Source organism: Chionomys nivalis, chromosome 1 (genome assembly GCF_950005125.1).
Source record: "Chionomys nivalis chromosome 1, mChiNiv1.1, whole genome shotgun sequence".
NCBI lineage: Eukaryota > Metazoa > Chordata > Mammalia > Rodentia > Cricetidae > Chionomys > Chionomys nivalis.
The window spans coordinates 7,298,019-7,325,431 of record NC_080086.1 but is presented as its reverse complement, the minus strand read 5'-3'; the positions used below and the strand labels follow the sequence as shown (position 1 = coordinate 7,325,431).

General features: G+C 40.5%; 1 protein-coding gene across 1 annotated transcript in view; it reads left to right on the top strand.

Annotated features, from left to right (window-relative positions):
* Etnk1 (ethanolamine kinase 1) overlaps window positions 1-20,348 on the top strand; it is a 47,197-nt gene extending 26,849 nt beyond the window's left edge. The window contains exons 5-8 of the mRNA XM_057762948.1: window positions 8,715-8,798; window positions 10,101-10,261; window positions 14,856-14,929; window positions 15,149-20,348. Of these exons, the coding sequence (XP_057618931.1) occupies window positions 8,715-8,798; window positions 10,101-10,261; window positions 14,856-14,929; window positions 15,149-15,221 (392 nt within the window). The 3' untranslated portion in view covers window positions 15,222-20,348. The remainder of the gene's footprint in view (window positions 1-8,714; window positions 8,799-10,100; window positions 10,262-14,855; window positions 14,930-15,148) is intronic.
* Window positions 20,349-27,413: the final 7,065 nt, after the last annotated feature.

Here is a 27,413-nt window from a genome sequence, read left to right as displayed (position 1 = left end):
ATGATTGTGTGTGTGTGTATATTCATATATATTTATAAATATATACATATAAATATATATTTCTAAAAGCTGTTTGGATATTTGAGATTTGAAAGCATGTCTGCTGTAATGGGGAGTGCGGGAAATGAACAGATTCCTATACACTGCTGGGTTTCTGTGGGAACCCTCTCAGGGCTGTGAGTTTAGCAGCATTTAATACCTCCAGGCCTTTTAATTCCTGCGTATATGCTGACATCAGTGAGAGACTCAGGAGCAGAGAATACTGATTTTGTTCTTATTTATAGCAAATGAAGTGATAAAGACAATAGTCCTGGTAAATAGAGTTAAAATATTATGAGGTAAAAGTTGGTACTTTTGGTGTAACTTTTTGTGTGGCTGTTCATACCTTGATTCTCTGTGTTTGTATAAGAATCACTGGTTGCATTATTAGAGCACTGGGTAAAGTGGTTTGAGGTTTGGTTACTCAACAATAAACACCTTGAAATACTAATTTAAAATTTAAAAGTATAATTCATGTTAAGAAATTAGTATTTGAAAAGTGTTCTTGAAACTGTGAAACTGCTGCTTTTTACAAGAAACCCATTTTGAAAGTAGTTGTATTTGGAAGACCATATTTTAATTTAAAAATACTTTTGTGAATATACTGTTGCCAAAGAATTACTTTTGATTAGTCATAAATGTGTTAAATTTACTGTTCGTGACTTTTATATCCAAAGTCGGAGCTGTTGTCATGAAAGAAGTGTTGTCATTATGGCTGACTTCAACCTGAACCGCAGCTAAAGGGACACTGTCAAGGATGGTGGCCTCAAGCTGTATTTTCAAACCATTTATCTTTCATATTTGAAATATCAATGTGGATGAGAGATTATTTAAAAAATGCTGAGCTGCAGTCTTTGTTTTGAATCATGTTAATTCCTGTGTGCAATCACCTTATTTAAATCTTAGGTTTACCCTAAACCATGAACTCTTTGACAGTTTCTTTTAATATGTCATTGTCCTGATTATCAAGTTGTTACAGTAAATGAGTGGTGACCAAATCTCAATGCCATGTGAGACAGGAGCCTGAGCTGTGCTAAAGAGTATGCTCGCCCAAGTTGAGAGCAAGGCTTGATAACACATGTACGTAATGGAGTTTCAAGTAAGGGACTTCATCTTACATCTGAAGTGGACACTCAGCTTTATCTTTAACTGCAAGTTAAAGGGAATTTGTGACTTCTTTGGAATATAATTTTAACTTGTCATATTTTTATTTTTATGTTTCTTTTACATACTCATTTCATAGAACAAACTTGCTTATAAAACTAAAAAATAAGGGACCAAAAAAATCAGATTACTCTGTCATAGGTACTTTTCATTTAAACGGTTGTCAATCCCAGCTGTTGATAATTTACGTGTAAAGTGCTTCTATTTCAAAGGGAGCAATTAGACTGTAATTTGGCGTTAGGTCAAAGTGCCCCTTCCATGTCTCTCTGTCCCTCTCCTTCCAGTAGGGGTCCATGTCGTATTGCTTGCTCCTCGTCTTTGTGGGTGTTTGAGTGTTAGTAATGGGAGGCTGTGTGTACGTTTTCCCTTAATCAGTGAGTTGTTCTATGTCTTCTAGAAAGGCTAATTGGATCTTGTAGCATCCCCTTGTAAGATTTCTGTTAGTATTTAATGTACACTGTGATTAGACTGTTCAGTTAATACCTGAAATTAATGAGCATATGACCAGAAGTTACACTGTTACTATCCTTTGATGGTGTTTCAGGCGAGGAGCTGGTAGTTTTGAGATAATGAAACAATAATGACCTGTTTGAATTTATAGTTACAATAGAAGATACCATGCCTAATTCCAACAATTTGGTAAGCTTAATGCATAAGAAATGATGATGCATTTGTCTCTGGAGCATTCCTTTGACACTCCAGAGGTGATCTGAGAAAGGGCAGTGTGGGAGCCAGGCATACGTACTGGTGCACATCTTTAATCATATCACTTGGGAGGCAGAGGCAGGTAGGTCTCTGTGAGTTTGAGGTCACCCGTTCTAGGACATCCAGAACTACATAGTGAGGCTCTGTCTCTAGAAAAGGTGCACACACACACACACAGACACACACACACACAGATACACACAGACACACGGGGGTGGGGGTCAGAGAGATTGCTCAGCCATTAAAGGCTAGGCGCACAAGAAAAGAAGGAAAGAAAAAAGAGGGAGGGCAATGTAGACTACACATCTTAGCTGTCTGCTTCCTTTACTGTAGCATATGAAAGCCAAACTGAGCTTTTTGAAGGTAAGATAGCTTACACGTACAATAATGGATTAAATTTTGTGTTATGCACACATACACATTTGATCTGTTGCTCTAAGGCCATTCATGTAACTTGGGTTCAGGGTCTCACTGTTTTCTGCTTATCTTATGAGGCACAAATAGATAAAAAATGGATGAAGTGAATATGAGATACAAATAGATTAAAAGCACCGCCTTGATATCATCAAGCTGTCTTGGTTGTATGTTTTAACTTTTAATTTTTCAGAAGTGTAAATTTGAAACTAACAGTAAATTTTTACAGTATCATTTTGAGGTGCCTACATACATTTAAAAATAATAATGTGATGACCTGGTTTTGGCATTAATATAAGTACATAGTTTGCCAGCCCTTATATATGTTGCTAGCATGTATTTTATACAATGTATCTGATCAAAAGAATGAAGGATAGTTTTTAAGCACTGTGACCTGTGTGTGTGACACTCAGTTTTTAAGTGTTTATTTGGCATTCTCCTGAGTAAATGTTATAGGAATGCATAGTTACAGAAAAAAAAAAATGGACACTTAACACCCTTAAGTGTAGAACATTTATTTCTACCATCTTGGAGAGGGGCTCATGTTTTCATGAAGAATAGTACTATCTCCTAACCCTGTAGTGGTGCTCAACCTGTCAGATGACAGCACTTAGGGGACACAAGACAAGGTAGATGTCCTTCTGTAATGAGTTAGTATTGATATTTTTAAAAAGTCCTAGAGTTAAGGTGTTTGTTAAGCAATAGTCCGCCTATCTCTGGCTGTCACTGAAGTGACACCCTTCCCCAAAGTGAGAGCAGTGTGTAATGATGAGATCGACTTTGGAATAATAAAATGGAAAGCAGTTATCCCTCCTTCAGAGCAGCAGGACAACATTATGTAGTTATCTGTTAATTGTGACGTTCACAGGCTTGTCGTGAAGAAACTGGAATGTCGTTTATTGACTGACTTCCAATGTAATATTTTTATCATAGCTAATATTTTAGTTGCTGACATGTCAGGAGCCATTGATGAAGCTTTGAGATTGCTTTCATGTCTGCTTCTGCCAGAATGTTCTTTGGTTTGAGGATGCCTTCTGATGGTTAGTTCTTTCCCCACCCCATTCCTTCCTAAGAGCCTACATATGGGGATGACTGTGTCTTTGTTAATCATTGTCCATTTTCTCTTCAGTACAATACAGGAAGTTGGTTGGTAAGCATTTAGGCAATTCAGAGGAGTAGAAGAAAATGAAGACCATTTCTTGGGATTTCTTTAGTTTTGCACGCTGCAGGTAGGAAAGTCACCTGATTGACTCTCGGCTAGATCCATTCTGCTCTTAATAATGCCGAGCTTTGTTGTTTCAATGACTTAGAAGATATTTTTCTATTGAAAAGTAAGAGATCTGACGTGTTAGGAGATTTGTAGAGTTTTTTTTTTTCTTTTTTTTTTTTGCACCTTCTTGTTAGACTGAGGCAGGTCTCCACTGAAGCTGTCCCTGTGGTACTTGGTTGGTATATTGCTGGCTTAGTATACTCAAACCTTTGGGTGCCATAAATCCTCAGTATTGCACATATTTGGAGGGTAGAGGAAAGGGGATGGGAAATTCAAGGCCATCCTGAGGACCACTTGAGTTTCTTTTCAAAAAATAAAATAACAGAAACAAAACAATGCTGTCTTCATTTGAAAGATAATTCATATACAGACGAATGTAAACATTTATTGATGAAACAACTAGTAATAGATATATAATTATACAAACATGTTTGCTTATAAAAGCCAATATATCATACATATACACCTTTGCTTACCTGCTTGGAATACCACCATACTCGTTCAAATAAAAGCTGTATAGATATTATTTGATCTAAATATCTACAAATATACATATAAAAATAAATCCCTTTAATAAATAAATAGCACGTGACTGATGTATAGTCATTACCCATGTACCTGCCACCTAGAGTCTGGATTTGACAAGTTTGTGCTTTATCACCCCACGTCACCTATCCATCCGTCAGTCCATCTTACTTTATTTTATGTGTATTTCACAGTGAGTGCAGACATGAGTGGCCTCCACGCTCAAGCTCTTTAGCAGCACAGCCTCTCTAGAGCTTAGCCTTTCCCTAGAGTGTTCTGTGTCAGTCTTAGCTCATGGAGCTCAGTGTGATGATGTGTACCCCGGAATCGCAGCCATTTGAGAAGTTCAGGATCAATCTGGACAGCATAGTGGAACCCGCCTTTAAAAACAAAAGGGAGTTGTAAGCATGCTACTGAGTGAATTTGACAGGTGTCTGCAAACCTGTAACTGGAACGCCCTTAGGTGTAGAACATTTCTACCATCTTGGAGAGAGCCTCGTGCCCTGTAGTGATTTGTTCTAGACTACTGCATAGGAAAAGAAAATACCCCAAAGTTAGGCAGGCAGTTGTAAAACTGAACCCCAGCCAGGCACGTAGTCTCAGGAGGCTGAGGCATAAAGCTTGCTTGTGTTTTCTACATAGTGAATACCAGGCTAGCCAGGGCTGCATAGCAAAACCATGTTTTAAAAACCAGCCAAACCATTTCTAAACTATTAAGGGACAATGACTAAGATATTATAGATCTTTGTTTTCCATGTTTATTTTTTTCTCTTAGTTTCATACATGTTTGTAATGTGCTTTGGTCATTCCCCTCTCCATTATTCTCTCAGTCTCTTGTCACTCCTGCTTGACCCTATCTTCTTTAGCCCTCCCTCTTTGTGTGTGCACCACCGAGTTTAATTAGGGCTATTTGCATGGGCACAGGCTGAGGTGTAGAGCTTTTTTACAGTCCATGTGTTCAGGTCCACTATATTTGAGTCATGCTTGAATGAGAATGTTACAAATGCCACATTGTTTTTTTGAATTCTCTTTTGCAACCCCTCCTTATATGTTACTGTGTCTCTGTAGACCTCCATTTTTCTCCCAGCATTTGACTATTTCTCATGTGCCAGGAGGGCCCTTCTTTCCCTTCCTCCAGGCTGTATATCACATAGCAATTGCCAATCCCTAGCCCCAAGATTTAGAGTGATTTATGCTCTGATGGAGGTGATACAGAGCAGAACTGGACATTTCCCAGCTTAGATCCTCCTGCCTGTTTCTGTGTAAGACAAACAATGTTTTTGCAGAGTTCCTGTGCAGATTGGTACTCTCCCTTATCAGTGTTTTTGTGTGTCTAACAGCAGAGCAGGTAGAGTGAGCTAGAAGGGTGTTCATGTTCTTATTTTGTTAACTTTCTTATTTTTTTTTTAATTTTTAAATAAAGTTGAGACATTTATTGTCTTGTTACAATTAAATTGCCTTGGGTAGTTATTCATTTTTGGCTTTAAAGCACTTTCATAATTGGAAGACTTTTTCTTGTATTGAGATTTGAACAGTGTAACTATGGATCTTTTCCTACTGTGGTGAAGGGCTTCAAATGAGTAAAACTCAAAAATATAGTTTTGAAAATTCAAATCCATCCATCATTTGTATTATGCTTTGTATGTGTGTTGTTGATGTAATTATCTAAGATAATGAAAATCACTGCTACCCCTTAGGCTAGTCATTGTTTTTAAAGGTTAAGAATGTTTTGAGAATCTGGATGATCTAGAAGTCCCTCCATAGGAACTGAGTGAGTGCACATATAGTTCTAGGGGGGTGTTCTCATTATCTGTCTACCTCTGAGAAATTCTCATCTTAAGGAATTATTTATTAATAGTGATGTGAACATTCTTAATATGGGAAGTATTAGAAATAAAAAATAAATTTACTGAATAAAGAAATAGCATATTTCTGTTGCTAGGGAAGCAATTTCCAATACCGTAATTTGATTTTTCTGGCACCCTAAAATAGTCCTCTATAATTTTACATTATTGCAGAATTTTAAATTTAAGGTTGAGTTCCACTTTGTAATAACTTGAAAAGAATAGTTAATGCAGATTTTTAAAAATTTCTTTCCTTTAAAGCTTTGTGTCTTGTACAATGTGAGTTTGCCAAATTCTCTTCATCTGCTACAGATTAGGTATGCCATTGCTGCTGCCATGTGGCGGCGCACCCGTGCTTCTTAAACGCACTGACTGGAGCTTTGTCGCCTCACTTGTTCACATGCACGGAGCCTGGTAACAGCCCCATCTGTATTTTGTTAGCTTCATTTTCTTATCTTTAGATTTCATTATAAACTCAACATAGCATTTAAACATAAAGGCCAGTGTTAATGAGTTAACGCTACTACAAAAGTCTCTGCTAAAACTTTTCATGCTGAAACAGATTTTAATTTTTCTTAAAATGATTTATGTTTAATTAAATTATGTGTATAAGCAGGTCTGTTTTTACCTGCCATTTTAACTGTATTTGCCAAATTCTAAGTGTAATTTTGAAAATTGAAGCTGTTATTTATGTGGACAGTAAGCTTCAGGACTGGCTGTGTATTTTATCGGCATTTAACTAACATGAGCTCTACGGGGAGTTGTGCTAAAGAACCAGAGTCATCAACAGCAGCATTTAAAGTTCTGTGTGCTAGGCATGTTTGCTTGGTTCAGCTGTGGACCTCCGTAAATGTTGTGTTCTGTGCTTTGAAGGCTGGTGGAGGGATAGACGTGTTCTGGACCATTCTATTTAGTTTTACTCGTTGACAGTTTTGTATAGAATATACATAGTATTCTAAGAATAACATTTTTCCCTCAGAAATGCTCATTGTAAAGAAGTTAAAAAAAAAAAAGTAAAGAGAAAGTCTCTTGTTATCACCTGTAGTAAAAGGAGTTGAGCATTTTGTTAGGGTTTGTTTCAGTTCATCTCTGTTCTTTATTCAGTATGCTCTCTTTTCTTAGACGTATTTTAATAAATTGCATCACAATGTATTGACTGATTCAGCATCCATATTCACAACTCATATTTTAACTAGTAATTTTGAAAGCTGTTTAACGACTTTGTGTGAGTCAAGGATTTGCCCTGCGTGGTGCTTATCTGCAGCTTCTCATTGACAGCCTTGCTCTGGTCCCTTCTGTTGCCCAGTGAAGTCCTTTAATTATGGGTGTGTTTGTCCAGTAGTCCTGGGCTCGCAGCAGGTCACACTTGTGGCTGAACTGCAGTAACACTTAGAAACCTTACATTTATTGTAACAATATTTTGCCAGTTTTGCAAACTTAAATATGCTTTGATCACCGCCCCCCCGCCCCCAACCAAGTATTGAGGATCAACCTCAAGCCTGGTGCCTGTTAGGCAAGCACCCCACCTCCAAGCTACTGCCCAGCCCCTGCCATTCTTAGAGTTTTAGAATTTTATTAAATATAATTGTTTTCTGAAAAATTTTACATTTACCACACATTTTTTTGATCATTATGTTTTTGTTTTTCCTGGTGATTGAATATGCTCAATATACTTTTTTGGATCAACTATACAGATGTCTATTAAGACATTAAAATTCTGATGCTGTTTTATTTGGGAAATGCCACTGTATAGAACAGGAGTCTGTTTTGTCACCTGTGGTCACTGGTTAAAAGTTGGAGTGACACATGTTTTCTCAACCTGGGCATCCTGGAAATGACTCTCAGTCATTCTTGTGTCCACCTTACCTGTAGCTCCATGGTGTGCACATTGCTCCAGTGTAGACAGTAACATACATTAGCTTTTTTCTTTTCTCAAAATTAATGATGTCTAATTTTATTTATTTTGTGCATATATAACTTGTAGATTTACATGTAATCCCCCCATAATGAGTACTTAAATATTAAAAAAAAAAAAAAGGCTAGCAGAATTGGCCTCTCTCTCTCTCTCTCTCTCTCTCTCTCACACACACACACACACACACACACACACGAAATCTTAATATTAACTCATGTAAAAATTAATAAAACTTATAAATGTTAGAAACTGTAGCATTGTTTTAAAAGGTGAAAGCACTACTGTAATACCCCTAAGACATGGAAAACTCAGTTATATAATTATGCCAAACATATGAACTCATTTCTTAAACTGGTGATGACGTCAGATTGGTCAGTGAGTGTTAGCACTGTCAGTCACGGGGTTCGGGTTTTCAGAGTTTATGTTTGATTTTCATATGTAGATAAGCTTGCTATACAGTGTCTTATAGGTGATGTTTTGTTAACATAGGTTGTTAACAATTTCCAAAGAGAGTTATTTCTCATTAAACATGAATTTTTAAATTGCTGATGCCCCCATGTGGTAAGAAACATCTTTCTTCTGTTATAACTCAGAAATGACTATATTTTCATTTAAACAAAAATATGCTCTCGAAATGCTGTTGATCAAGAGACATAATTTGAATTTTGAAAAGCTCATTGCCATAAAATTCACAGCCTCACCCTGTGTTGTCTCAGAAGTGCATGTAACCAAGCACACGCATTGAGACAAGTATGAAAGGATTGAATTACAGGTAGTATAGGGATCTTTTGATCATGTGTGTGATTTCTTATCTGCTTTGTTTTTGTGTCTCATATAGGTGATGTACAGTTCATTGATTATGAGTATTCTGGATACAACTACCTGGCATATGATATTGGAAATCATTTCAATGAATTTGCAGGTGAGACCCCACACATCACTGTTGGGGCTCCTACTAACAATGTCATTCCCAGGGTTGTTTTAAGGATGATAACCTGGGTGGGAGCCGCATGCCTGCCCACTCACTTGACCAGCTGGCTGTGTTTACTTGGAGAAAAGAGCTTTTTCGTTATTTGCCATCAGAAAATACTGCACAAGAGGGATGGTCATAGCTTGTGTGAGAAGAGCTTACTAGTACTTCAGGGCAAGAGCCCAGGTGTTGGTCATATAATGGCCTTTGTTGGGGCTGGGGTTTTAGCTCCATGCCTCCATGACATGTGCAAAGATTCTGCCTTCCATCCCTAGCACAGCAGAGCAGCATGGCTCTTGAAATGCTTTTTAACAAAATGCTCAAATTTTGTTTTTTTTTTTCTTTTTGATTATAGCTATTAAAAGATTGAACATTTTTTACTCCTGAATTTTATAATATATATAAAATACAAGGTATTTTTATTTAGATGAAATTAATATACAATTATCATGGCTATATTTTTCTAAAAATAAAGATTAGAAAATGCTTTGAGTGTTTTTTCTTTCCTAGTGAGGATATCTTATTACAGAGCTTGCTCTTGCAACAGACTCCTGTCTTTTTGTGTATTTCAGGTTAGCAGGCTAGGTAGAAGTTCTGTTTCTAGTCACTTAGTCCTGTCAGGTGTACCACACATGTGCTGCAGCCTAGATCTGTGCTGCTACACATATGTTCACGCGTGGTCCCGTAGGCAGGAATGTGCTGCTGCACATGTGTTCACGCGTGGTCCCGTAGGCAGGAGTAGGTTTGTGTACCATAAGAATTCACCTTTTCAAGCCAGCACGTGGGAGGCAGAGGCAGGTGGATCTCGGAGTTCAAGGCCAGCCAGGGCTGCAAAGAGAAACCCTGTCTTGAACTCTCCTACTCCACCCACAAAAAAAGAGATCACCCTTTCATGACACGCATACTATTGTAGCTATGAAGGAAGAAGCCACAATTGTCTTAGATCTTCTGTGGGGAAAAGCTGAATTAAAACCCGAATGTTAGGTAGTATTCGGATACGCAAGTAGAAGAAAAGGGAGGGAGGCTTAAAACCACCCAGGGTGCATGCAGATGTAGAGTTGGGAAGGGCATCAGTTTCCTAAGATGGTCAGCAGCTGTGTGTCTGATGTAAGCTGGGATTCTGAACGGCTGGCCCGTTGTTTAGTAGTAAGGTTGTGCTAGCAGAAGTGGAAGGTTTCTTTACTTTTCAGTTAAAAGTTGGTGGTAGTACTTAGGCCTGCTGAAGGGAGTTTCTTATAGTCTGTTTCTCCCTAGGTGTCAGTGACGTAGACTATAGTCTCTATCCAGATAGAGAACTCCAGGGCCAGTGGCTGCGCGCTTACCTCGAAGCCTACAAGGAGTACAAAGGCTTTGGCAGTGAAGTCACTGAAAAGGAAGTAGAGATACTCTTCATTCAAGTCAATCAGTTTGCTTTGGTAAGTTTAAATAGAATCAATGAAAATTTTCGTGGGATTCCCAGAACCATCTAACTAGCTGGACTAGCTCACTTGGTGAGCTCTGGGTTCAAGTGATAGATCCTCCCTCAGTGTATAAGGTGGAGAGAGATGATAGGAAAACACTATAGACAATGACCTCTGCACATATGCACATACACATGTGTGTATGTGCCCACACACCTGTATTCACAGATAATATACATGCAAAGAAACAAGGTGGAGAATGTTATTATCTCCATGTGCACATTGCTCCCACATCATTTATTATGTTCTGATAGAAAAAAGATAAGGGACAAATAATAGAGACATCAAATTTCAAAATTATTTTTGAAAATATTTTGTTAAATTTTGTTGTGTGTGTATGTGCGCGCGTGCGTGCACACGTGCACACATACCTGCCACACATGATACATGTGTGGGGAGCAGAAGACAATTTGCAGGTATGAGTTCTCTCACCGCCACGTGGCACCAGGCATTGAACTCATGTCTTTTGACTTGATGACAAACAACTTTGTTTACTGAGCCATTTCATTGCCTAATTGTTCTAATAATATTACTCATTTAGCAGTTTCTCTCAACTTGTGTGTGGTTTTCTAAAAGGAAGAGTATATAGTAAGTTCATATATTGTGAGATCTAATGCCAGTTTCTGGTTGTTCATGAATAATGCTAGTTAGTTTTTGTCTAAATCCCTCTTTTTCTTTTTAACCAAAATTCTGCTGGCCCCTGTTATTTAAATGTTTTCTTTCCTTTTGTGCTCTCTGCAGAATAGAAAGACGGGTAGGACCTGTGCAGACGTGTGCACAGACCTTCCCTTTGAGACTTGTGCTTGCTAGCTTCCTTTCTTTTTGTCTTTATTTGCTTGTTTTTATTTTTTGTTTTTTCTTTTTGTTTTGTTGTTTTGCTTTTAGACCAGGCTGGTCTTAAACTCGCAGAGATCCACAGGCCTCTGCCTCCTAGGTGCTGGAATTACTGCTTTGCTTTTAGCAACTCTCATTTCCTCTTGCTGACACTTGAAGTGTTTATCGCATTTTACATGTTTGAGTGGATAAGTAACCTCCGCACTTAAAGTTTAAGGTCTTTCTCCAGCTGCCCTTTTCATTATTGCTGTAGAGCAAAAATCATGGGGAGGGTTCCTGGTATGATTGATAATTTCAGTCTCATCTATCCTCAACCCTGTCTCGCAGGTTCCCTGTGTCTTGTCATTAGGATCTCCATGGTGAAAATAATGTTATTTGAGGCTTATTTCATAAATCACAATAGAAACCCCCATTTGGGATCACAACACTTAGCAAGTGGGGGAAATGAGATCGCACAGGGAATATAGTCGAGCTGTGGACCAACATGGTGGGTGAGTTTTAACGTGATTAATTTAGTAGTTCAGTTAGGATTAAAGCATAAGTGGGAATTAGTGGAAAGCCATAGCTTCTCATTAGATTCCCGATGTCCGTTTTTGCCAGTGGCATCTTTGGGGAAACTGGCTTGATGCTAAGACCTGTGCCTTAATGCTGGTGGCCGTGTGAGGTCCAGGGTCATTGTGAGGCTGTAGAGTCCCATGACCTCTCACAGCCTGAGACTTGTGGTGGTTTATCTTTCTCATTGCTGCCACAGAAGGCCTGACAGAAATGACTTAAGGAAGGTTAGTTTGGTGGTGCGCCCTTCCATTGTCCCTGGGAGGTCACACAGGGAGCAGAGGGCTCAGGCACTCACTGTGTGCTCGGCCAAACACGAGGGATCTGACTGACCTTGAGAGGCAGGTCAGAAACAGCCCTCTTCTGTGTGTTCTGAAGGGCTGTACTTGAAGTTAGTAATCCACATGTAGAATATCATAAGCTGTTAGAAATTCTTAGAATTCTTCACATGGGGGTTAGTAGGACTACATTCTTTTGATTTGGGGGTCCTGGGGATGGACAGGGTCTTAACTCTGACTCAGGCTGTACTGGAATTTGGCCAAGTTTACTTGGAATTTATAGTAATTCTCCTGTCTCAGCCTCTTAAATTTTAATTTAAATTTGAACTTTATTTTTTTTTAGTTTAGATTTGTTTATTTTATGTGTATGAGTATTTTGCCTGCATATGTGCATGCATACCATGTGTTCTACAGTACCCTTGGGGACCAGAAGAGGGCGTCAGAGCCCCGGGAACTGGGAGTTACAGGTTATGAGCTACCATGTGGCTGCTGCAACCAAACTGGTCCTCTACAAGAACAATAAGGTTCTTAACATTGAACCATTTTCCCAGCCCCAGTTAAAAAAAAAAAATTATACAAGTTTACATAAGGCCATTACATGTGTGTATACAGTGTACTTGGAGCATTTACATGCATGGATACAGTGTTCTTGGAGCCCACATGCCTGTATACAGTGTTCTTGGAGCATATATGCATATATACAGTATGCTAGAAGCATACATGCGTGTATATAGTATGCCTGGAGCATTACATGTGTGTGTACAGTATACCTGGAGCATTACATGTGTGTGTACAGTATACCTGGAGCATTACATGTGTGTGTACAGTATACCTGGAGCATTACATGCACGTGTACACTGTACTTGGAGCATTTTTGTGCGTGTATACAGTGTACCTGGAGCATTTACATGTGTTTGTACCTGGACTATTACATGCGTGTGCACAGTGTACTTGGTGTTAGGAATTTTCCTGACATGAGATCATGTATTTATTTACTCTGTATGGGCACGCCATATTTCTCTCCTGCCACATGGTTCCTGGATATTAAACTCAGATTGTCCGGCGTGGTTGATAGCAAGCCGCTTGACTCTGAGCCATTGGTCCTCAACATTCCCAGTGCTGTGACCCTTAAATGTAGTTCCTCATGTTGTGATGACCTCCACCCATAAAATTATGTTCATTGCTACTTCATAACTGCAGTTTTACTACTGTTGTGAATCATAATGTAAATTTCTGTGTTTTCTGATGGTCCTAGGTGATTTCTGTGAAAGGGTCACTCAACCCCCAAAGTGGTTTTGACCCACAGCTTCAGAACTGCTGCTCTGAGTGATCTCACTGGCCCCTTTTGGTGCTTTTGCCTTAGAGGATATAACAGAAATAAAATTGGGCTTTTAACATTATTATTATTTTTTTAGAGCATCTTTAGTAAAAGTAAAGTATTTCTGGGGAAATAAAATTTTATTTTTGTTATTAAAAAATATGTGTGAGTGTTTTGCCTGTGTGTATGTCTTTGTACCACTTGTATGCCTGGTGCCCCACAGAAGCAGGGAGAAGACATCAGATCCCCTGAGTTATAGATGACTGGGAGCTGCTCTGTGGGTAGGTGTAGAAGCTAGGAATCACGTCTGGGTCTTCTGGAAGAACACCCCCATGTTACCAGAATTAGAAAATATTTAAAAATTTTAAAATATTTAAAATATAAAAATATTTTAAAAATTACTTAAAAATTTTAGTTTGTCGTGTGTGTGTGTTTGTGTGTGCATGTGCGTACACATGTACATATGTGTGTCCGTGCACACATTGGAAGTTGGGACAGCATTTGGGAGGAGATTTTTCCTTCTGTCATGGTTTCTGGGATTAGGGTCAGAGCTCCTTTTCCTTATTGAACTATCTTGCCGCTGTCCGGTATTAACAGAATTTTAAAATATTATGTCTAAATGGAAATTATTTGTGGGCTAATGAAATGACCTAATGGCCAGAATAAAATTCCTGGAACTCATATGATGGAAGGAAAAAACAGTTCTACAATTTGTCGTCATTCTTTCACATCCATGTGCACGCACACTGCGTGCATCACACACGCACGCACGCACACACACGCGCACACACACACTAAATGTAATTCAAAAAGAAAATGGGGCTGGACAGATGACTCATAGGTTAAGAGCACTGGCTGCTTTTCAAGAGGGAGTTGGCATTTGGTCCTAGCACCCACATGGTGGCACACAGCTGTCTGTAACTCCAATTCCAGGAGTTTTAAAATGCTCTTCTGGACTCTGTGGGCACCAAGTATGCACGTGGTGTACATAGATACATGGAGCCACTCAAACAAACATGTAAAATAAAAATGCTAATCATTTACAAAATTGTTGTAAGACAAATTATGTTACAATTTATAATCCATTAGTTTTAAGTTCTAGGATACAGGTTTCACGGATAGTCTTGCTAATCAGTATTGTAATTTATGTGTATAGGGGAGCCAATAAAATAGATGGAAGGGTGTGAACCACTACTTGTGTCTGTATATTACGTGGAATGCTAAATTCTGCACTGGGCAAAGACTATTGAAACTACTAGACTTGAGTTTACAAGTCATTCTGACTTTGTTGCTTCCTGTATAGACAGAGTCATTAGTGATAACCAAGTAACTACCTTGCTTCAGTACGTTCTGTTCCGGCTATGTTGTGTAAAAATTAACAGAAGGGAGAAGATACTATGGGGGCTAGAGAGTGTAGGTAACTCTGTAGATCTAGGTTCAGTATTTACCAAAAAAGTAGAAAGAAGGAAAGTACTATGCATGCAATTGGCGGAAAGCGTAGAATTAACAATTTTGTATTGTGTACAAAAATTTGTTTTCATAATTCTTCATTTTTCTTCTCTTTAAGGCTTCTCATTTCTTCTGGGGACTCTGGGCTTTGATCCAAGCCAAGTACTCCACAATTGAGTTTGATTTCCTTGGGTAAGATGATGTGTGAACTGTGAGGTGCTGTCTGTCTGGACTTGGTTGTTCTACTCTGTAGAGATGGCAGGCGGTGCTTTGAAGGCCACATGCACTTAAGCCGTGCAGAAGCTTCCAGGCTGGCGAGTGCTCAGCATAGGAGTGTCCAGTAGGTGGTGCAGCAGGCTAAGCTGAAGGGCTGAGGTCAGCTCTGAGTTTTCCTTGTTCTTTCTTCACTAGGTACGCTGTTGTTCGCTTTAACCAGTACTTTAAAATGAAGCCCGAGGTCACAGCGCTAAAGATGCCTGAGTAAAGAAGACACCTCATTGTTCTCCAGGAGCTGAGCAGTGCTTGTGGATGTTTCCTAAGAAATTCCGAAAGCCAATATTTGTTAACACTCATTTAATTTGGTTATCTTGCTTTACAAATTATGCCTCTAAACAGCCAATCTATTTTTAAATAGAATGATGTTAAAAATATGGTTACTGTTGTCAGTATGTGACGGGCTAGAGATTTGTCCATCAGTGGAAAGAATCGAGTCGGCTTTAGCCTTTGGCAGCACAGTCCGTGTTACATGTGATGATTTGTTACAGATTTGACATGACTGACTACTTCTCATCTTTCCTTTGTTGGTTCAGTGTATGAAATGAGATGTCGTAGAGATCTTTTAAAAGTTTTGTTATAGGGTTAATTTTAGAAAAACATTCTTGTTTGGTGTGACCTTTGTAAAATGAATCATTTACTCTTGACATGGCAGTCACTGCCTTCGTAGTAACTTAGGGTGTTCTAGACTTTTCTAGAGAAGTGCCCACTGAAGAGGGAACAAGGCAGTTACTGTCTCTAGGGGTATACTTTCTTGAATTGGAAATTGGAAATGATTTCTCTGAAGAATACAACTTAGAGTTAAATTGTCTCTTTATATAGCCTGACAATATAAAATATATTTACTGTATAATCCTGGAATATAAGTATAACAATTTAATGTTAAAATGTGTATTAAGTCATGTTTTAAAATACTAGATATGGTCATTTAAGGTAATAGTCCCAGTTTTTAGAATTTACCTATCAAATTGTTTCTAACCAAAAATTTTGTTTAGCTTGATTCTTTTTTTGTTAATTTGGTAGTAGCTGATATTGTTCATATTTGAAACAAACATACAGAGTTCATCATACTTGGAAGCAAGGAATATCATTTAGATTCTTTCTATTCAGATTCATTCCTTAGGTTTGTTTTGTGTCTGTAGAGTCAGCAAATGATTGCTTATACATGTAATTTCAGAGTAATATTGTTAAAGCAGTTAGAAGAACCAGTAAGGAACATTTAGGTAGGTCATTGAGCTTGAATACTTAAAATCTTAACAAATAAGGAAATGTGAATTAAATAAGTAGTCGTGGTAGGAGGACTTGTTTTATCTTGTTTTTGTTAGTCTAGTTTTTATTTTTCTATAGGTGTGAGAGGGAAGCAGTTATTAAATGGAAGGAAGTTAGGTCTTTGAGGTAGACCAGAAGGCTTTAATCTTTGAAGACTGTGGACTTGAACAGTCACAGCTAACTTAACTTAGCTTAGTCAGACAGGCTTTGCACTTTGGTCACATAAGTGCTTTTGTACTAAGTTGGCTCCATGGATCTGCATATTTAAAGTCTGTAGTGTAGATCTATCCTAAGACATTGTCTGGTATATTGTTCCACATGACTTCTGTTCTCAGACAAGTGCTTTAAAATACTTGGATTGTCTCAACGTGTTCAAAGCTAATAAAGTAAGTACAAACACTTACAGGCCATGGCCATTTGAGATGGTAAATTCTAGCCACGTAAATAGACTCCTAAGTATGTGTCTCTAACAGTGTTAGACCTGGATTTGGTTTCTACCTCCCTAATGTTGTAAAGTTCACTTTTGTTTTTATGAATCACATTACTGTAAGGTCATTACAATTCTGCCGACTTCTTTGAATGAAAACAAATAATGACTAGCTCTTTTCAATGTTAAAGCAAACCTACAAAAACTGGCTTAGTGGAATTTTCATTTGTGATTGGAACATTGTCATAGAATGATAAAAATGTGAGCCTCCTGATTCTTTGCTTTCCTCCTCTTAAAATCCAAGAGTATGTGTCACGTGGAAACACTGGAGAAGACAGTGTTGGCTAGTCTGTTCCTGTTCTTACTTGAGAGTGAGTGCTTTGAGTGGAGGCTTACCATGCTGCTGCTTCTGCTGGTGGTGGTGGTGGACTGCATAGCAGCCAGCTGAGACCGCTGCCCCAGAGACGCCGGTGGCAGTGCATGCACCGACAGCGAGGCATCCTTGTTCACTCTGCTAGCATGGAGGAGATCTTGGAAGAAGACGAGCACATGTAAACTGTTGTCCCCATTCCTTGGCTAGATTTGGGTGCTCTGATGCGCCTGCTTCCCATGCAGCTTTTGGGGATCATGGTGTAGATTATCAACAGGATTCAAAATGTCTTTCCTTTGTATTGACCATGTAAGGGATTCTAAAGAGGGTACATTGGGACAGCTCGGAAGAGCATCCCTCTAAAATGTGTCCTGTGGCTTGCTAGGATGTTAGTTGCCTTCTTTTGTTAAGCTAAGGAACTTGAATGCCTTACCTAATCACTCAACTGGTGGTAAGCTCATTTTGTAAATATGAAAGTGGATGTTAGAAGTGGCATTCATGGATGTTCAATGTTAATCAATAGACCGTAGTGGCCTGGATGCTGTAACAAGCAAAATTTCACATTTCTGCCCTCTACCCTGATCCTGTCTCCCTGGCATACCTGTATGATCTTGAACCTGACCAATGATATTTGATTTCCCTCCCCTCTTCTAATCCTGTGCTACCACCATTTTCTGGAAATGAGATGTGGTGGACACGTCTCACTGTTGACATGATCTGCCCGAGATCAACATGAGCACAAACCTCATCAACTAGGTCTGCCTGGCGTGTAAATAGGACAGTGTAAATAAGCAGCTGTGATTAGTGTGAGTGTGTCCTGCATACAAGAGTGTGTAGTTTTGCATTCTCCTTGGTAGAAGTTTTTCTGTCACTAAATGATCCAGTCTGTTGGTGTTTGGCTGGGAACAGTGCACACCTCTAGCTGTGCAGTGAGATAGCAAGAACTGGAAGTAAGCTTTATTGGGTTTAGTTAATGTTGTATTTATTTATTCAGCCTCTCAGTGCCTAATAAGACTTTTCTCCAGTTTTTACTCAGCTGTTGATTTTTGTGTGTGTGTGTATTAGATTCTGGGAAGCAGTGAATTTATAGCTCACTCTTTGAGTCACAATTTGAGGGTAAAGGAAGCTAAAAATGTAATTTGGTGTTTATAAACTGAAGTGTGGCCCCCTTTTCTATTTTCAGAGTTTGTTGACACTTTGGACAAAATCTTGGTATTCAGTGTGACTGTAAATCACACCCATACAAGACATAGGGCAAATGGCTTCTCTTAGTTTTGTCAGGCGGCTTCTCTGGAGCAGTTCAGTGTGGGGCTAGCTGTGAGAAGAATGGTGGCTTTTATGACAACTATCCCGTGTTTATTTTAACTTTATGAGTTTAGACTTAAAGGAAGAATTCCCCCAAGTCCTCAGGCCTCTGAGTTACCCAGAAACCGCCTGTTCCTCCTGATGCTCTCACTACCTGGTGGAGAAAGGGAGTCGTGTCAGGTTTGGGCTTGGTTTGTCTTGACTTGCTTTTAAGCATTTTATACTGCATTCCTGAGTACTGTAGACTTAAATATTTCCCTGTTAATCTGTCATCCCGTTGACAAAGTCAACAGTGCTTTGTCCTGGGGTTTTCCTAGTAGCAGCATCGTGTGCTACCTCACACAGAAGGTGAGCGCAGGTGGAGACTAGCCTCTGAGTGTCTGTCACTTCGGGGCCTGTCGCCGTGGTCTTTCTTCTCCATCAGATGTCACGATAGCCTTTCCTGTGAAGCTGAGCTGCATCTTCAGTCATGTTTCTGGTGTGGAAGGCAAGATGAGGCACGGCGAGCTGCCTTTCCCTGTAGTGATGGCAGTGTTAAGTCTTGGCTTTGACGAATGCTATTAGCTACTCCAGATAAAACATCCCTGTTTTTGGAACTTCAGCCCGTATTTCTGTAAAAGGAAATACTTGAGGTTTTTGTATTACTTTGGATTCCTGAAGACTAAATTCAGTGATACGTTAAATGAGTTAGATTTGTTTGAGTAGTTTTTATGCTGAAAAATTTTCAATTTTGGCACAATTTGATATGGGAAGAAACCCCAAAGTGTTTTTGGATTAGAAACAAATACTGATGCTTCACTCATAAGCACTTTAAAGTTGTATGTTGGAGGCTACTCTCCTGGACTGTGCGCTGTGGTACCACCAACACCACCTTTGTCCATTGTGCATTGTATGGCGTGTATACTTGCAAAAATACTTCTTAAAATAGTTACAGTTTTACCTTTTAGTTATCTTGCTCACTGTGATAATTTTGAGCCGATTAATACGTTAATAAAACACTAGATGCTTACAGAACTGAAACATCACCTTGTCTTTTGATTGGTTTGTGAAAGTGGAGCAGGAAAACCTAGTGGATTGGAATTACAGGCTTCCTAGCCAGGAACTTTGAGAGCTGGGTTGAAACCCAATGACACCTGCAGAGCAGTGGAGGGAGAACAGAGTACCTGCTCGCCATGCCTGCACTGTGGCATGCGGCTGCTTGTTTGTAGGTAGTGACAAACTGAGTGTTCATTGTCAATAATCTAAAGTTGTCCTCTGTATTTACCTGTACTAAAGTAACTGTAAACTTATGGAACCCACAAGAACTTTTCTGTATTTAGGAGCTTTTGTACAGCAAGGTCAAACATCCTGATTGAAGGAAGAAGACATGGTGTTATCTATATGCAAGGGGAAAAGCTGAACTTTCTTTCAAAGAGAACTGTCATTGCGTTAGCCGTCTGTTGAATCGGGAAGCTGTGGCATAGATCTGAAATTTGTGTTTCTCAAATGTGAATTGTAGTCTAATGCTGCTTTGTATAGACTGTAAGTGCTATGGATAGTCTCAGCACTGAACATGCATCGATACCTCGCAGATGAATGCAGCCTTTGTCCTAGGTTTCCCTATGCCTCAGCCAGTGTCTGAGTGCCGGAGAACTTGCTCATCTGTTTGCTAGCGGAGATACTTCCTGCTTTTTCCTTTGTTGTTACATATTTTTATGTTTGAAATTTAAGTTTTACTACTGTTAATTTAAGTAAGATTTGTTTCGTGGCTAAAATGGCATTGCCAGTGAAATCAACAGCCTCATTCATGTAGCTGCTGAAGTGACATTTGTGTTCTGTGTTCATGGACTTGCAACGAAGCCGTGTTTCTGTTAAGGCTTTATTTCTGTTTAATAAGGCTTTCTACCATTGATTAAATGAAGGAATGTATCTTTTTGAAGAGATTTATATTCTGTAAATAAACATTGGTTGTAACAATAAAGTTGAGTTCTAACTATAATGTGTCCCTGTTATTTGTACTCTTCTTGAAGAGTGTCTCTTGTAGAATATATGGAAATACTAGACTTTAAAGGATTGGAGTTTAGTGATGAGTGTTTGCCTAGCAAGTGTACTTACTGTCTTAGTTTCGCTCACTAAAACCGGAGGAGAAATTAGGGCTTTCCGGAGTCACCAGAAAGGCCTGGGAAGTCATCTGCTTAGGAGAGCAGTAGTGACTGAGCAATCATAAGGCCTGGAGTTTGGATCCCAGGCACACATAGCAATCCAGGTGCTCCACACACACCTGTACCCCAGCTCCCAGGGCGTGGACACAGATGGTCATTAGGGCTTGCTGACTCCCAGCCTAGCCAAGGATACATGAGCCTGGCTTCAAGGAAAGACTGAGAGGAACAGATGAATCATGGCAGGACTTCAGACCCATGCACCCACATGGGTTTGCGTAATTTTGTTTTCCTTTAAAAAGGTATGTAACTGTATGTTTGGGGCAATTTAAAGTTTCTGATTGTGCTGCTGTTCTGTTGCTATGATAATATGCCATGGTCGGAAGCAACCTAAGAATTTATTTTGTCTTCCAGTTCCTGAGAGAGAAGTCATACAGGAAGACATGGTTGTGGTAGAAGCAGGAAGCTTGGGTGGTCCTTCTCTTCCCTCTCTTCTCCCCTCCCCTCCCCTCCCTCCTTTTTGTTATTTTAAACAGTGTTTTTCTGTAGCCCTAGCTGTCCTGGAACCTGGCCACCAGACTGGCCTTGAACTCAAGAGATCCACTCGCCTCTGCCTCCTGAGTACTGGGGTTAAAGGTGTGGGACACCACCGCCCAGCAGACTGATCATACTTCAACCACATAGAAAAAAAGCATTGGAAGTGGCGTGAGGCCGTACACTCTCAAAGTTCACTGACATGCTTCTTCCTGCAAGCTTCTACTAAGTGTTCTATAGCCTCTCTAGATAGCCTCCTCTGGACCAATTGTTCACATACATGAGCATGTGCGGGGAAACAGCTCATTCAAACTACCACCCTAATGCTCTGATTTGCAGTATACTGTGAAGACATTTTGAAAATCTGCTTTTGTGTGCCTCCACTGTGCTTACAATGTACTGGGTATTGATCCAAGAGCCTAGTGTCCTCCACAAGCACTCTGCCAGCTGAGCCACACCCCTAGTCTCTAGATACCTGCTTCTCATGGTTCCCACCTGTGATAGTTTGGATGTAATTGGCCCTCATAATCCTGGGAAATATCAGTAGTGGGAGGTGTGGGTATGGCCTTGGAGGAAGTGTGTCACTGTGGGCTGACTTTGAGATTTCACACACTCAGGATACTACCCAGTGTGTCAGTTGACTTCCTGTTGCCTGCAGAATGTAGCACCCTCAGCTCAGCACTACATCTGCCTGCACACAGTGGTGCTCCCCATCATGACCATAATGGACTGAACCTCAGAAACTAGGCGAGCCACTTGAATTAGATGTTCTTAAGAATTGCTGTGGTCGTGGTTGTCTCTCCACAGCAATAGAACACTGACTAAGATACCAACAGACTCATTCTTAAAAGTTTCACTTTCAGAAAACCATCTTTCCACTAAGCAAGTTGTGCTTTCTGTTGTGTTTGCCCACCTTACTGCAGTACCCCATAGGCACCTCTTGGGGTGCTTACTTGTTCTAGTTCTCTGCTTTGGGGATCTTGTTCTCATGCTCCCTAGCAAGATGAAAGTTACTTCTCTGCTCACAGCATGAGAGCACTTTGAGGTACATGATGAACTCTTGCTTCCCACATGAAGAAAAGTATGGAAAGTAGAGAAACATTTTTAAACAAGAACACGGTAGGAAGGCAGCATTTGCCATTGCAGGGAGGCTAATCTCTGGGCCCAGTTGTCTAGGTTAACTTACCTAAGCCAGTGTGATGCCCACAAGAGAACCTATTCTGCTGTCTGGAAAGTGGAAATGAATACTATATTCTTTCTCCTCCCCTGCTCTCTCTTCTCTCCTTGATTTGGTTTGCTATTTGAACCTCGATTGAGGGAGATATGTTTTATATGTAAATTTTATTTATATATTATTAACTGCAGCTAATTTTTTCAGAGGTGACCAGAATTCAGTGTTTTTAGATTTTGGTATACTAAAAGCTTTCAAAGCCCCCACTAGTATATTTTAAATTTTAAATATAGTGTTTGTGTGATGTGTGCACATCGGTGCCGGTTCCACTGCACCTGTATGGAGGTCAAAGGACGATTTTGAGTCAGTTCTTTCCTCCCACCTCTACATAGTGTGGGTTTAAATGAGAGCGCCACCCCTCGCTCTATATAGGCTCAGACTTTCCAATACACAGTCCTTGCTTGGTGATACTGTTTGGGTATGTTTCGGAGCGTGTGTCCTTGCTGGAGGAAGTATGTCACTCACAGTGGGCTTTGATGTTTAAAAAACAACACTTTACGTGCTTGCTCTCTGCTTTTTGCTCATGGTTGCTGCTTCAGAAGCCATGCCTGTCTCCCTGCCGTCATGGACTCATGCCTCTGGCTCCATAAGCCTAAAGAAGTAGTCTGGTCATGGTGTTTCATCCCAGCAGTGAACGTGGTTTACAGAGATCAAGCTCAGGTCATTAGACTTACACAGTGCTGAACCCCTGAGCCATCTCACTTTCCTAGTTCTGAGGCAGGAGGATCTCTCGAAGACAACTCAGGCTGTCCTAGAAGTGGTTCTATAAACCAAGCTGGTATTGAACTCAGAGATCCCCCTGTCTCCGAAGCACCGGGATTTAAGATGTGTATCACAATGCCTGGCTCAGTCTAGTTTTTTTTTTTAGGTGTGTGCATAACAGTGAAAGAAGCAGTGAGTACTCTTTCACTCTCAAGAAGAGTTACGACTAAAGCCTACAATCAGTTTTCTTGTAATATTTTATAACTCAGGAAAACCCAAAGCAGATGTTATTGACTTGCACTAGATCTGCCTGTGAAAGGCACTAATAGCTGTCAGTAATGGCTTGTGTGGGCAAGAGTTTTTCCCCAAAGGCTTGGCACTTGCATTGGGTTATCACCTTTGGTACAAGAAAAAAGGAGCCAGCCTGTCTTTGTCACTTCTGTCACCATAATAAAGCACCTGACAGAAGCAACTTAAGGAAGAAAGGGTTTATTTTGGCCCCAGTTGGAGGGTAAGGTTCATGGCAGTGAGGTCACGGTGGTAGCTGCTGAGGCGGCCAGTCATGTGGCATCTACGTCACTCAGCTCACTTCCTTTCTATACCCCAGGGAATGGTGCCATTCATAGTGATCTGGGTCTTCCCAACTTAACCTAATGTAGATAACTCCCCACAGATAGACTCAGCTGGTTCTAGAGCTCACAAGTTGAGAGCTGAGGTTAGCTGTGCAGCCTACAATTTCTTTGGACACAGCAGATATTTTTCTCGAATTAAATTCAGCAGAAGACTATGACTCAAAATCAAACACCCGTCTACTAAGATCTCTCTAGTTGGTTTTCTCAACTATTTGTACTGTGAATCTTAATAGCTGAAAAAAAAATCCTTTTTACAAAAATGTTATATTTAGTAATTAGTTGGTGAAGAATGCTATTTCAGTCTTCACGCCGCACCAAAGATGCTAATTCAAACTGCTCTCTTTCCCCCGTTTCGTAACACTAGGAGAGAATTTAAAGTGTGATTGTGATTCCTGCATATTTCTTTTCTCATGGTGGCAGAAGGCTGTGTAGGTGCCTTGAAAAAGGCTGTCTTGTTGACATCCCTAACAAGAGGCTACAGCCATCCCACTCAGGGATTTGTGAGCTCCAGCTTTGCAATCTGAAATGCAAAGTGCTGATCCTGTTTGCCAGCGCGCACTTCCTTATCAGTCTCACAGAATCCTGTTGTCCCGAGTGTTGACAGCACCGTTTCATCTAGCTTTCAAAATAAAACAGAACACCAGGGCAGGGTGTTGTGTGCATCTCCAAATGTGAAGACTTCACCATTGTAGTCTTTGTCTACATTCTGGTTTATCTAACTTTGGTGACATTCTTCTCCCACCTCAGTAAGTACTCTTAAAGACCTCTTCATTTCTGTTTGCTCTTCTGGCCTTCATTAGGGACCCTTGGCACCTTGGGCTCAACTGCCGTCCCACCACCACCGAGAAAACAAGCTTGGATGTGCCCAATGTCTCCCCTTTTACTCCTGTGTCGGCAGCTGACTTTGTGTGTGTGATTCAGGGTTTCTCTGTGTAGCATCCCGAACTATCCTGGAACTTGCTCTCTAGATGAGGCTGGCCACCATGATGATAATGGACTAAACCTGTGAAACTGAAGCCACCAACAATTAAATGCTTTCTCTTACAAGAATTGCCTGCTCACAGTATCTCTTCACAGCAATAGAACACTGACTAAAACAGCTTTGCCTGCAAGCATGCCCATGTTCCACATTCGGGCTGTGCCCCCTGGAGGCCAGGAGGGGATGTTGTATCCTCTGAAACTGGAGTTGCAGATGCCTGTGAGCCACCTTGTGGGTGCTGGAAATAGAATCCAGATACTCTGCAACACCAGTAAGTGCTTTTTAACAACTGAGCCATCTCGCCATCCCCTTTTTTCTTTTAATTTACCTAACTGATACTATTTTATTCATTTCATTCTCATTTTCCCCCTAAGTATGCTATTTTAAAGGCCAGTTTGTACAGTACTCTATATGTTGCCCAATGGGTAGAATGCTTACCTAGCATGCACCAAGCCATGGTTTCAGTTGCTAGCACTGAATACATTGGATATGGTGGCGCATGTATATAATCCTAGCAGCTGGGAACGGAAGCCAGGAGGATCAGAAGTTCAAGGCTGGGCTGCAGCAGGGGAAGGCACCAGCCACCAAGCCTGAGAATCTGAGTTCAGTCCCCAGAACTCACATGGTAGAAGGAAAGAACCGGCTTCCCCAAGTTGCCTTCTGATGGGTACGTGTGCTTGATGGCATGTACATCCCCCTCTCCATGTCGAATAAAAGCTAAAAACTGAAATAAAGTAAGAGCTTCAAGGTCGCCCTTGATTAAATAGCAAGTCAGCCCAAGGTACTTGAGATCCTGTACCAGATAATTAATTCACAGAAAAAGGAAATGAAAGCTAAGTGAAGAACGCATCTGTTTGGACACACGTGGGCTTGTTGCTGGGAAGATCCTCTCAGAATGTACATTTCCTGGGAAGGGGCCAGGAAAGGCGGCAAACTGGCTCCCAGTTGGGGTTCCCAAGAAGCAATTTACTGGCTGAGCCCACATCCCACGCCCCAGAGATTCCTTTTTACTGAAGAATTTTCCTTGTGAACCCTCGCTTGGAAATGTTTGCTGAGATCTAACCTTGGGTAAAAGAGTCAGGCTACTTAAAGGCAGGAAGTGCAGATAGGAGGGGGAACACACAGCATGGATCCCCCAGGGATTTTTCTGTGGATGTCCTTCAGGATGCTCCAGGTCCCTGCAGTCAGTGTGATGGGGCAACACAGGATGAAAGGTCATGTGAATAGCTTGACCCACGATACACACAGATAACACCATTTCCTCCCACCTCCCTCCACTGCCAGCCATTTCCATTCTCAGACATTGACTTCAAATGCACATTGATCTGAGTACTTGACACTCAGGCACCTGTGACCAATTGGTTTAACCTCTGGACAGCTCCACAGGCCTTTAGGTGAAACCCAGGCCAGCTTCTTGTATTCTCTTTTATGGCCTCTAGGACTCAGCCTCCATACCTGTTCACTATAGAAAAGTGACTACCGAGAAACCAAAGGTTAAATTGTAGCCCTATGTAAATAACATATGTCTATTTCAAGTTTTCAGCATTCACAGGCATCTGTATATTAGCATGTGTATCACAATAGTTAATAGACATGAACACGCAAATTAGAAAACTGACCACAGTTATTTCATACTAACATTTTTTTCTTTCTAAAGTTTTAAAAAATTATTTTAAATTGTGTACGTGCAAATGTGAGAGTATGTGTGTGAGTGTGTGTGAATTTAAGAGTGTGTGCTTGTGTGTGTGAGAATATGCTAGTGGGTGTGTGTGAGAATATGTGAGTGTGTATATGTGTGAGAATATGTATGCAACTGTGTGTAGGTGTGCATGGGTGCGCGTGTGCCCACGGAGGCCAGAGGCTTGGGATGTTCTCGGAGCTGGAGGTACGACTGATCATGAGCTACCGGACGGGTGGCTCTTCCTTAAGAACAGTACATGCCCCTAACCACTCATTTATCTCTTCAACCTGTTTTTTTCTTTTAAAAAGGATAATTTTCAGCCTCCTTTTCCCCCTCTCCCACCTCCCTCTGCCCTCCTTTCTTCACAGTGACTAAGGGTTTGCAGACCCTGAGCAGTGCCCAGCCACTGAGCTCCGTGCCTTCCCACCTTCCAATTTCTTCCTGGGTCGCTGCTTCTGCTCCACTGTGGGTTACACCTCAGGTCACAGTGGGGCTTCTGCTCTGGACATTGTAGGTGTGTAGCCTCCCCAAATCATGTCACCATGATTGTGACACATTCTTGCCACTAACTACACATTGCCACTTTCAGTTTTGGTTCTAATGTGCACAGTTTCAATGGACTTTCCTTTCTGAGCCTGGGTCTCAGATCTCACAGTCAGACTGTCCTCGAACTTGCTATGCGGCTGAGGATGGATTCAAACTCGTTTCTTCTGCCTCCACCTCTGGACTAAGGGAGTGAGCGCATTATCACACCTGGTTAATTAATTATCATTAAAGGTATTTGTCTGAAATGGTATTTTGCTTTCTTCTTGAAAGTTCGGACACCTCTCTCTCTCTCTCTCTCTCTCTGTATGCATTCACAGACCTTGCTAAGTGGTTTACAGAAAAGCAGCAAATCTCTTTAATAGCCTTGGATGTTATCTATCGATGTTCTTAGGCTTTGGTTGCTGGAATCCAGTTGTCTGCTTTATGTTCCCAAAGCATTTCTCCTGATAATCACAAGGATGTTGGGTCAAACACAGAAGTGGGCAATGGATGCCTATTAAGAGGTTAAGCGTAGCTCACGTCCAGTAGGAAGTGACTCCAGGCCTGCAACATTTCAGGTCTTTTCACTCCCAGAACTTCTCATCGTTGT